The sequence below is a fragment of the Neomonachus schauinslandi genome, chromosome 1 (assembly GCF_002201575.2).
Source record: "Neomonachus schauinslandi chromosome 1, ASM220157v2, whole genome shotgun sequence".
Taxonomy (NCBI): domain Eukaryota; kingdom Metazoa; phylum Chordata; class Mammalia; order Carnivora; family Phocidae; genus Neomonachus; species Neomonachus schauinslandi.
Window position 1 is genome coordinate 6,240,573 of NC_058403.1, and position 12,458 is coordinate 6,253,030.

General features: G+C 43.0%; 1 protein-coding gene across 1 annotated transcript in view; it reads left to right on the forward strand.

Annotated features, from left to right (window-relative positions):
- The first annotated feature begins 352 nt into the window (after positions 1 to 352).
- Positions 353 to 12,458, forward strand: part of BRWD1 (bromodomain and WD repeat domain containing 1) — a 105,446-nt gene continuing 93,340 nt past the window's right edge. The window contains 4 exon segments of the mRNA XM_021679271.2: positions 353 to 401; positions 506 to 564; positions 705 to 734; positions 919 to 978. Coding sequence (XP_021534946.2) covers positions 353 to 401; positions 506 to 564; positions 705 to 734; positions 919 to 978 — 198 coding nt within the window.

A 12,458-nucleotide genomic window follows, 5' to 3' on the forward strand; every position in this document is an offset into this window, starting at 1 on the left:
CCCGCCCCCACCCGCCGCCTGCCCGGGCCCGGGCCTTCGCCCACCCTCCACGTTCCCGTCGCGGCGCCCCTGACACGGGGGAGAGAGAGGCGCAGCCAGCCGCTCTGGTCGCGGCCCCACCGTCGGTCGGACGGGGCGCCGGGCCGTCGCCGCGCAGGGACTACTTTCTCTCCCGCGGAGGGACTACTTCGCGGAGGCATCGGCGTGGCGGCGCGCACGGCATGGCGGCGGCGGCGGCGCGCCAGAGGTAGAGGGACGCCGGCCCGCTCAGGCCTCGGCGCGGCCTACACGCTTCGCTCGCCCGCTCCCTCGCCGCGTCCCGCGCCCCGCGCCCCGCGCCCCGCGCCCGGCCATGGCGGAGCCCTCGCCCGCCCGACGCCCGGTGCCCCTCATCGAGTCGGGTAAGACGCGCCGCCCGCGCCCTCCCCGCGGCGCCCCGAGCCCGGCCCCGGTCCCCTCCCCGCCGCCGCGCCCGCTCTTGACCCGACTCCCCGTCTTCCCGCAGAGCTGTACTTTCTCATCGCCCGGTACCTATCGGCCGGCCCGTGTCGGAGAGCCGCCCAGGTGAGTGCGGGCCCCGCGGGCGGCGGCGCGGGCCGCCGCGTCCCGGCCCCGGCCCCGCCGCCGCCTGGGTCGCGGGTGGAGGGCGCCGGGTGGACCCGGGTGCCCCCCGCCCTCCTAACTGCGCGTCTCGTCGGCTGCAGGTGCTGGTGCAGGAGCTGGAGCAGTACCAGGTCTGTGCTTCGTGGCGCCCGCCGCGCCCGCCCCGCCGCGTCCCCTCCGTGCCCCCTTCCCTACCCTGCCGGGGCCGCTCGCCCAGCTCCCCACTCCAGCCCACCCCGCCGCCCCCCGCGCGGCCCGCGGCCCCCCGCCCGGCCCCGCGCGGTGGTCACTCGTGTGCGTTTCGTGCCTTTGCAGTTGCTGCCGAAGAGGTTGGACTGGGAGGGCAACGAGCACAACAGGAGCTACGAGGAATTGGTGAGATTTTTGACATTTCCATCCCCGTGTTTCCGAGCACCCGCTCCCCGCCCCCTTGTCGGGGCTCCTGCTCGTGGGGCGAAGTGGCCGAGCGGTGCTCGGGGGCGACCCCGGGAGAGCGGACTCCCTCGGCAGGTTTTGTTTTGTTTTGGGGCGGCCAGGTTTGTTTTGGGAGGAAACGGCCCTGGGGGGGTGGCTGGCGGGAGGTGGGGGCGACCCTGCGCCGCGGTTTGCGGTGGGGTGGGTCCCCAGGTGCGGCTGCCTATGGTGAGAGCCGGGGGCGCGCGTGCGCGCGGGCGGGGGGGGGGGGGGGGTTAGGTGCCAGCCACTCAGGGAGCTGCTCTCATCCTTCTGTTTTCGTACGCGACTTGTAACTCGACCTCTGATTGGTGTTCCCTCTTTTGCCCCGCCCAGCTCCTCTAACCACTTGTTCCTTAGGAATAGAATCCTTGGTTTCTGAAAGGTGGAGAAATGTTCTCTTGAGCGTGTTTTTCTTTCCCCTCGGCAGTGTCATAAAAATCTTGCTGTTGTGACAGTATGCCATTCCTCCAGTACTTTTGCTTCTCCAAACTGTACAGTACTTGTTGAGTGCCTTAGAAAACTTATTTTGATGAATTTTTGTATTGGCCTTGCTGTACGTAACTTAACGTAGGCCCTAACTGTGCGGCTTCTCCGTTTAGAGCACCATTAGCGTAGATTATGCTTCTCTTTTCATTGCACCTTGTCAACTTTTTGAGTTGCTTTCACGATACAGAATTAGGTCTTGCCCACTGGTTTGTCCTATGAAATAAAACAATCTTTAGGAAAATATTTTTTGCCAACTTGTGTATTAGGAGAAAGGATTTCGTTAGTTAACCAGGCTGTATCGGCATCTTGTATGAGCAAAACAACTGAGGACAAATCAAAATCTCCTGAATGATCTATTACCACAGTTCTAATACTTGTAATAGAATTCGGTAGTAGGATACGATCACTTCTTGGCTTAAACAAAAGGACAAAAAGTAAACGGAGATTTGTCATCTGTATATGAACAGTTAAGTATTATTGACAAAGTCTGGAGAAAGGATTTTATTTCAGTCATCAATTGTAATATTTACTGATGTAGAGTTTTTTGAAGCAAACACTTAAAAGTGAACAGTATTTCCAAGAAAGTTCTAAAAATTCTGCATCATGACAGAATTGAATATGTTATTTTGATATTTAAGTCTAGGAAACGTTTAAAGGACTACTTGTTTTACACCTTCTGGTGAGAGAAAAAAGTGTTATCAGGGAAGCAAAAGTGCATTATTGACAGTGCAGTTGTGCTGTGGAAGAGATAATTGTGTAAATTTTGAGATGCTATAACTACTGGAAAACTTTTTAAATATTACATTTTTGGCTTTTCTGTTAGAATTGCTTGAAATCCTACTTAAAATTCTGCTTAGAATTACCCCAAATCTCTGTGTTACATTCCTGTGGTGTGGCTGTGAGCCAGGTCATCTCTCATCACCTAGCTCATTGGGTCTGGTGGAAATCCTCTTTGTCCTTTGCCTTCCCCTGCCTCTACCCTCTCCTAGCTGTAAGTGACAGAGGATGAGCTTCCTTTTTTTTTTAAAGATTTTATTTATTTATTTGACAGAGAGATATCAAAAGCAGGAACACAAGCAAGGGGAGTGGGAGAGGGAGAAGCAGGCTTCCCACCGAGCAGGGAGCCTAATGCGGAGCTCGATCCCAGGACTCTGGGATCATGACCTGAGCCGAAGTCAGACCCTTAACGACCGAGCCACTCAGGATGAGCATCTTGTATACAGGAGAGTTTTTTTTTTTTTTTTTGTCGAAGTACGTGAGTAGCTTCTAGTTCTCCAAACCAAGTTCGCTTTTCTTTCAATTAAGCAGTATTTCAGATATACACAAATTGGAATAATGAAATGAACCCTGTTGCCAATTTGCTATCTTTACTTTGGCTTCTATTTGAAGTATCTTTTTTTATAAATTACCCGTGGAAATCTTCAAACAGAAAAATAAGAGTAATGAACCATCCACTAGGTACTCCTTATCAGCCTTAGTGATTAGCAAAGAATGTTGCATCTGTTAGCTCCCTCCCCTAGGCTGTATTGTTTTAAAGCAAATTCCAGACATTCCTTTATTTTATTGGTTAATAAGCTGAAGTATTTTAAAGTAAATCTAGACATTATATTTCCTCTCGAAATTCTGCCGAGTGCATCTCGGAAAAATTGAAGGACTGTTTCTTAGACCACCACAGTGCCAGTGTCTGTCACACAATCCAAAGAATAATATTCTTTGATGATACATACGTAGGTTTATTTATATATCTAGACCATATTCAGATTTCCTCTTGTTCCTTGGATTTCTTTTTATATTTAGTTAGAATTGGGCTTCAGGTAAGGTCCATGTGTTGTACTGAAATTATTTTCCATCTCTTTTTTATTTTCCATAGTTTTTTCTCCTGAAGAGACTTGAGTTGGTCTGTAAAGTGTTTCACCTTCGGGTTTTGTCTGATAGTTTCTTTATGCTGTTTGTTTCCTTGTGCTGTTAAATTTACTCCTTTTTCTCAGTTCTAATTCTTGGATCAGAGCCATCTGGGAAGCTTTATAAAATCTGAATACTCAGGCCATGTCTCACACTAGTTAAATCAGAATTTTTGTGTTGGGACTGGACGTTGGTAGTTTTTGAAACGTTTCAGGTGATTCCAGAGTCACTGCATACAAAGTTACAGTTTATCTTAGACTTAGGACCATGTTGTCACTCCAACCTGTACTTTGGAAGCAAGAGTATTTTTACTATTTCTTGAAAGAATTGAGACTACTTATCTGCATTAGCAGTTGGGCCTGTGAATTCGTAAAATGTAATTGGGGTATTCATGATTTATAGGTGGTGAACATGAAAGAGGAAGAAGGAAATGGAGCTATGGAATGGGGCACAGGAGTGAGGAGGGACCTAATTTGTAAAGAAGGAGCATGTTTAAATAAGGCGAACGTGATTCGAGAGACTTAGCTAATTGAGTAACATGCAATTTTGTAGGTCACTGTCTTCCTTAACCAGTAAATAAAATCAGGAAATCCTTACATTGCAGCCTATTGTTAGAAAATTTATTGTCATTATGCTTTTTCTTTTAAATAATGTTTAATAGGCCTTTAAGGAAAAAAAGTTATTTGTATTGAAATACAAAGTTGAGGGGCGCCTGGGTGGCTCTCAGGACCTGGAGATCATGACCGGAGCCGAAGGCAGATGCTTAACCATCTGAGCCACCCAGGCGCCCCAAAGATAATAGTAATTGTATCAAAACATTGTTGTAAACGTGGGAAAAAAATGGCTTACGATGCCTGGCATGCAGTAATAATCAGCACTTACAAGTAACGATGTTGGTAAGATGACAAGGCCTAATTGGGTAGACTTCCCTTTTGCTTAATTTATATTTGTAGGGTCTAAATGAGATAACAAAATACAGTCTCTTTTGGCTCTTATGTCTGAATGAATGATACCTGCTATTTACCCATTTATGGGTGAACACATTGTGGGCTGGGGAACTAATGGTGCCTTCTAGCTAGGTGCTGAATAATGGTAGTGGTGTTGTTATCTAGGAGTCCCTTAGCCTTGACTGTGCTACTTTATTTAAGTAAGCTCTCCATACTGCGTAGGGCTTGAACTCAGTATCCTGAGATCAAGAGCGTGCTCTACCCTGCTTTGAAAGAGGATAGTTATAAATTACTTTGTTTTCAGAGGCTCACCTAATCATAACAGTTATTTGCATCTAAGGGACAAAAGTCACATGAAATTTTTTCCTTTCACATTGTCTAAATCCTTACACATTTTTGCCATTTGGTTCTATTGGTGTCTGAGAGGGATTGTTACAATCTTCATCTGTAACTGTGGAGTTGTCTTTTTACTTTTTCCAGTTCTTTATGTATGTTAGTGGGTATGTATAAATTCATAATTGTTATCTTCCTATTGCATTAACTTTTTTAGAGCAGTTTTAGGTTCATAGCAAAATTGAGCACTGTCCCCTGTAAGTGCACAGCCTCCCTCGTTTTCTGCATTCCCCAGAATGGTACGTATGCTGCGGTCAGTGAACCTGTATTGACCCCCCATAATCACCCAAGTCCATAGTTTACATTAGGGTTCTTTTATATTTACAGTGGGTACTCTTGGTGTTTTGCATTTTGTGGGTTTAGACAAATGACACATATCCACTAATACAGTATCATACAGATACTGCCCAGAAATCCTCTCTGCTATACCTAATTATCCTTCCCTCCCTCCTAACCACTGACCTTTTTACTATTCCCATAGTTTTGCCTTTTCCAGAATTTGACATTTTTTTTTAAAAAAAAAAAATTAGGAAATGTTCTTTCTTTCTCTCATAATAGCTTCTTACCTCAAAGTCTGACTTGGCCTTAGTACAGCCAGCCCTGCTTTCTCTCTGTTAGTGATGGCATAGTGCATCTTTTTCTGTCCTTTTACTTTTAGTAAAGCAAACATTTTCCCGTGTCTCATTTTCTAAGTATGTCTCCTGTAAACAGCATGTAGTTTTATTATTCAGTCTTCTCCTTGGAGTCTTTAGTTATAATTTAAGTAATTAATATAATTACTTAAATAAAATTGTGTTAAGTCTACCAGGTATCTTTTTTATATATTCCCATCTCTTTATTTCTCTTCTCTTTTGGATTAATTATTATACTATTTTTTATTGCTTTTTAGGTATATATCCTTTTATTATTTTAGTGGTTACCCTAGAGGTTACAATATGTGTTGACCATTTAGTTATTTTACCACTTCCCAAGTAAATGAGATTAAAACTGTTAATTCTTACTCTCCTGTCCTTTGGGCTATTATCATATTTTACTTTTACATATGTTATAAATTTTTCCAGATGTTACTGCTGCTGTTTTAAAGTTAATACTCATTTGCTTACCCACCGTCTACCTTTTCTGGTATTTTCAGTTCTTTCCTATCTTCCCATGTATCTTATCTGTGATTATTTTTCTTCAGTCTGGACAACTTACTCTGTTACTTCTTTTAATGAAGTTTTGTTGACAATGGCTTTGGTTTTCCTTTTTCTTATTTATTTTTGGTTTGAAACATTTTTGTTTTGTCTTTGTTTTTAAAAGTTGTTTTAAAGGTGAAATTCCCGTTAGTGCTTTTTTTTTTTTTTCCCTTCCCTTTCAGCTCATTAATAATGAAAAATTGGCAGTCTTACTATTTTTTCTTTCAAGATAATGCTTTTTTTTTCTGGCTGCTTTTTAAGATTTTCATTTTGTTTTTGATTTTTAGCAGTTTTACTGTGATGTACCATAGTTGTTATCTGTTCCTGCATGAGAGGTTACCCCAAAACTTCACTTGATCTTAGCCAAAAGGCCGAGAAGCGATGAGGTTACCCCAAAACTTAGTGGCTTAAAACAACGCAGATTTATTATTAATTATTCCAGAATTTACGTAAATTAGAAGTCCAGGCATAGCTGAGCTGAGTCATTTCAGTCTTTATCAAGGTTGCAATCCAGGTGTTGGCCAGCTCTGGGGTTTCAACTGGAGACTTGATTGTAGGTAAGGTGAGGGTCTGTTTCCAAGCTCACCTGGTTTTTGCTAGATTCAGTTCTCGGGTTGTTGGACTGAGAAGTCTCGGTTCTAGTTGTCTGTTGGCTGTCCTCAGTTCCTTGCCACTTGTCTATCCAACAAGGCAGCTTGCATCTTCAAAAGGTGAAAGCTGAATAAGCTAGTAAGACAGAAGTCACAGTAATGGAAGTGGTATCCCCTCAGTGTTGAGTGTATTCTTTTGGTTAGAAGTAACTTACTCTAGGGGAGGGGATTTGGGATATCACAAGGTTGTCAGTACCAGGAGGTGGGAATCATTGGAGGCCACGTCAAAAGTTTGCTACTACATGCACCTAAGTAGATTTCTTTGCATTTACTCTGCTTGAGGTTGTTCAAACGTCTTGAATCTGTGGGATATCAAATTGTCTAATGTGTAATTAAAGTCCTAAATGGAAATAATAAGAATGGGGCAGAAGAAATATTTTGAAGAGATAATGGCTGAGCATTTTCAACATCAGGGCCTTCTCTGGGTCCACTCTTGACTACTCCCTCTCTTGATCAGGGGTCGCGTTTGGCTTTGTGTATCCCATCATCTTCTGAAGTATGCTGGGCAAAGAGTAGAGGTTGAGGTAATACAGTTAGCCCTAGTAAAGGATGCACCCTTTTACTCTCAAGTTCTTAATGTGAGAGGCTGGGTGCATCTAATTTGTGTCCTATCTGGTTGTCTCTGGGTTCTGTTGCAGCTATAGGTACATTTGGTTCATCACTAGCTTCACATAGTTTAAGGATTGGATCAGATATAGGATTTTCCCTTCCAGGAGAGTTTGGGGTTTGGGCATTGGTGAGATTTCTGAGCGAGCGAGTGACCGGTCTATTTTTTTAAGTAGGCTCCACATTCAGCATGGAGCCCAACACACGGTCTGAACTCCCGGAGATGTCTATATTTTATAGCCAGGTTGCTAGCTTCCCAAACCTTGAAAGAGCTTGCTCTGTTTTATAGTCCAATTGCCAGCTTTTGGGTTGCTGAGATCTCTTTGCTCTCCAGTTGGGCCCTTGGCTTTCTACTCTATTTTCCTATCCCTAGCCTTCAGAGGGCCTCTGGAGTGCACTTGGTTTGGACTGGGTCTCCCCCCAGCTGCTCTGCATCCCATTTTTGGCCCTTTGCAATTGATGAAGGCCCGTGGGGAGAATTGGGGTGGTGTAGACACTCTTGACTGAGGGCCCTCAGCATTCTCATCAGGCCTCAGACATGCCAGCCCACAGATGGCTGTGAAGTTTAAAAGTTTGGCAGGTTTTTCCTTATTCTCATCTGTGGTCAGTTTTTCCTGCCTCTCTGCTAGGGATGAAAGCAGCTGTGAATCTTTTTCTGGTCACAGAAGGGCTCACCAGTTTCTGGGGCGTAGTTGATGTCAACTTGTTTTCTCAGCTCTTTGACGGGTTTAAAAATTATTTTCTTTCTTTTTTTTTTTTAAAGGTTTTATTTTATTTATTTGACAGAGACACAGCAAAAGAGGGAACATAAGCAGGGGGAGTGGGAGAGGGAGAAGCAGGGGGAGTGGGAGAGGGAGAAGCAGGCTTCCCGCCGAGCAGGGAGCCCGATGCGGGGCTTGATCCCAGGACCCTGGGATCATGACCTGAGCCGAAGGCAGACGCTTAATGACTGAGCCACCCAGGCGCCCCTAAAAATTATTTTCAAGCTAGACCAACCTGTTCTCATTGTTAAAGTGAGGGCAGTAGCCTCACACATTATCTCCTTTTAATAGTTGAAATAAATGACTACTTTCAACTTAAAATTACGTGGGACATGTAACTGTCTGCAGTCCTCTGTGGGTACACTTAATTGTCCTTCCTGGCACATAGTTGGCTCTCACTGTTCATTGAAAGAATTAATGTGGGTGGCCTAATGCTTAGTATATTTTCCTGTTGAGAACCAGCCATCACCAGTTTGGTTATTAAATGATTTTTTTTTTCTATGATCTTTGATTTCTTAAAATCTCTCCGAGACATGGGCTTCATTTGTAGGTCAGAGCAGTGTTCAGCACTGGAATGGCTGTGAGATACATGGAAGTTGTACATCCCTTTTTTAAGTTCCTTAGACTATTTCAGTAGGAAGGTACAAAATAGCATCTTTGAGTCATATTGACTCTCTTTCCTTTATTATGTAGAAATGCAAAAGTGGCATTTTGAACACAAAACTTTTGTGTTACAGTTAAGTAATACCATAGCAGAGCAGGATGAATTGTGTGTGCAGTATTTAGAATTTGGCCGAGACTTTGACTTTGCTTATTATTTGTAATGGGGTAGGTGAATGAGATTTGGATGGGAGACTCTTAACCGCTTAGAAAAAAATCCTCTATGTTGATTTTATTTTATTTTATTTTTTAATTTTTTTTTTTAAGATTTATTTATTTGAGAGAGAGAATGAGAGACAGAGAGCACGAGAGGGAAGAGGGCCAGAGGGAGAAGCAGACCCCCCACTGAGCAGGGAGCCCAATGCGGGACTCGATCCGGGGACTCCAGGATCATGACCTGAGCCGAAGGCAGTCGCTCAACCAACTGAGCCACCCAGGCGCCCTCTCTATGTTGATTTTAATCAGTTTGCATGCATTTGGCTTTAAAAACTTTTAGGGGCCACTTTGGCTCTAAACCTCTTCAGATACTCCTTGATTATCTTGTTAACGTGCCATTTTTATTAGGATGCAGTATAGCCAGTTGCGAGGATCCAGTGATGCTGGAGAGTTGTGAACTAGACAGCCAGGGTTCTTATTTTTAGCTTTGTCGTTTCTTAGCTCTTTGCTTCTGGGCAAGTTATTTAATGCCCGTACCTGCGTTTTCTCATCTGTAAAATGCAGATGAGTAGTTTGGGGATATAGTAAGTTAGTCTATGTGAAGTACTTAGAACAGTGTCAGGTAGAAATCACTGTGTACATGTTAGTTATTATTAATGTAGTGAAGAGTTAAATTAGTCAAAACCGTAAAAGCCTTAGAAGTGTACCTTGTACATTGTTAAGTGTGCAGTATTACCTATTCTTTTTGCAAATGTGGAATCTGAAGTCTTAGAAAGTACCTTGTCCAAGGTCCCGTAACTAGTTAGGTAGGGCCAACTAGTACTTTTCACCACACTGCCTGAGGGTCAGGAGAGTCTACTACCCCCCTTACTTTAGTTTCTGTTAGTTAAACTATCATTGGTATATTTTAGGCTGGATTCCACATTGAGAAACTTTTGCTGGAGAAAGACTTTGTGGTAGAGCCTCAATTTAAATAAAGCCTTACATTTTGCCTATATTAAATTTTGCCCATATTTATATGTAAATGTTTGAGGATCTTGGTAGTGGTCTTTATGGGGGGGGGTAACTGAAAAGTGATGTAATTAATTAGTTCATTAGTCTTTTCTCTGTAATCTGACCAAAAAGTGTCCTAATATTAAATAAAAATTGCTGTTTATTGTAGAATATTTAGAAAATGCAAAAGCAAAGAAAAAATAGAAAATCATGAGAGCGAGAGGTGTTTATTTTTCTTCATATATGCTAAAAAAATAGGATCTTTTTTTGAGAGCGCATGAGAGCGTGAAGTGGGGAGGGGCAGAAGGAGAGGGAGCAGGCTCCTCACTGAGCAGGGAGACCAGCCCGCCGCCAACACCATTGCTTGATCTGGTACCTGGGATCATGACCCGAGCCAAAGGCAGATGCTTCACTGACTGAGCCACCCAGGCGCCCCCCAAAATAGGATCTTTAAAAAGATAATATTTTGTGAATTCCTTTCCATTTCTCTAGGAAATTTTATCTAACCTTTTGTTTGTTGGACATTTGGTTGGTTTCTAGGTTTTTTTGCTGTTAGTGATTCTGTGAATACCAAAGTAAGATCTGTGTATCTGTGCATTTATTTACATCTTCTATAATTGTCATTTATCATAAATTTCTAGAAACTGAACCATTGAGTAAAATGGTTTGTGTTTTTTTTAAAGTTTATTTATTTATATGTAAATAATGAGCTCTGCACCCAAGGTGGGGCAGGAACTCATGACTCCCAAGACCTAGAGTCCCATGCTCTTCTGACTGAGCCAGCCAGGTGCCCCTCAGTAGCTAATGTTTGAGTCATTTTTTGCCAACTACTGCACAAAAGTTAAGAGCTTTAACCTGTATAATCTCACTTACTTTTAGCAATCCTATCACCTTGTCTGTATTGTGATTTCCTGTTTGAGATGAAACTGAAAGGCAGAAGTAGCTTTAGTGAGGTTACATTCCTAGGGGGCAGGTCCAGCTGCAAGCCCACTTTGTGTGATACTCATTCATGAATGTATGATGCATTTATTCAGTAAGTGAAAGCCTATTGTATTCAAGGTTCCAGGGAGACCAGTGTGGATGAGATGGACAAGGCTCCTGGTTTCCTGGGGCTTTACACCCTAGGGGTAACCAGAAGTAGCAGGCAAGTTACTGTAATACAAATTCACATTTGTATGGTGATGGGGATTGGGAAGGGGGGGTGGGGAGGGACAGCTTTTGTCCATGGGGTGACACTTGTCTTGAAGGATGAAGAAGGAAAGTGAAGCCATGAGAGGATCAGAGGAAAGAGTAGTTGCCCTCAGTCTTAAAAACCTGCATAGCTCTTTGCCACATCTACTGCGAGAATGAAGATCATTGTCAGCAATCAGACTGTTGACATTTCAGAAGATGTCAACATCACTCTGAATGACACAGTGTTACTATGAAGGGCCCCAGAGGAACCCTGAGAAGGGACTTCAGTCACATCAATGTAGAACTCAGTCTCCTTGGAAGAAAAAGAAGAGGCTCTGAGTTGACAGATGGTGGGAGCTAGAACAGAACTGGCTACTGTCCGCACTATCTGTAGTCCTGTACACAAGGTGATCAAGGGTGTTACACTGGCCTCCTGTTAAAAGATGAGGTCTGTGTATGCTCCCTTCCCCGTCAACGTTGTTACTCAGGAGAATAGTTCTCTTGTTGAGATCTGAAATTTCTTGAGTGAAAAATATATCTACAGGGTGTGAATGAGGCCAGGTGTCGCTTTCTTGTATCTCAAGCCCAGGAAGATGAGTTAATTCTTGAAGGAAATGACATTGAACTTGTATCAAACTCAGTTGCTTGGATTTAGCACAACCGGTAAAAACAAGGATATCAGAAAATTTTTGGATGGTAACTATGTTTCTGAAAAAGGAACAGTTCAGCAGGCTGATGAATAAGATTTAAGTTGTCTAGTTATAGAAACAGCAAGATGGCAGTTGATTTTTCAGACTTAATTTGTGATATTTTAAAGATGTAATAAAAGCAGTACTGATTGGGGGCTTTTTCTTAAGCGAATAATCCTTTCCAACTATTTGGCAATTAAACCATTGCAGAAGTAAAAAAACAAAACCCTGCATAACCTCTGACCCAGCAGTTACATGCTTAAGACTTGTTTTTTTAAGGAAGTTTGTTTTGTGCCTGTTGATAATTCATCTTTTCTGAATTGCCTTTTTATATCTCTTACCTGCTTTTCTACTGCTGTCTTCCCATTTTGTAAGAATTCTTCATCTCTCTAGGTTCCTTTAGTCGGCCACATGTTCTAGGTTCCTGTCCAAGTTTGCAGGCTGCTTTTAGTTTTGTTGGGAGCTTTTTTTTTTTTTTTTTTTTGGAGCTTTTGTTTTTACAGAGGTTTAAGATTTTTACTTTGGTTACATCTGTTAATCTTTATTTTGTCTTTAGGGTTGTCCTTAAAGCCCTTCTGCACTCCAAAAATTAATATTATAAAAGGTGGTATTATGTGTCTATTCATCGTTATTATTTTCCAGTCCATATGTAGTTCCTTTGTAATGTCTTTATGTTCAGTTGATTTGAGCGTATGGTTGGTGTGAGGTATGAATCTAGCCTTTTCTAAACTGTCAGTTTGCAAGTACCATTTGAGTCTTCTGTCCTTTCTCTACAGGGACTGTGGTCATCATCATGTACTACATTTTG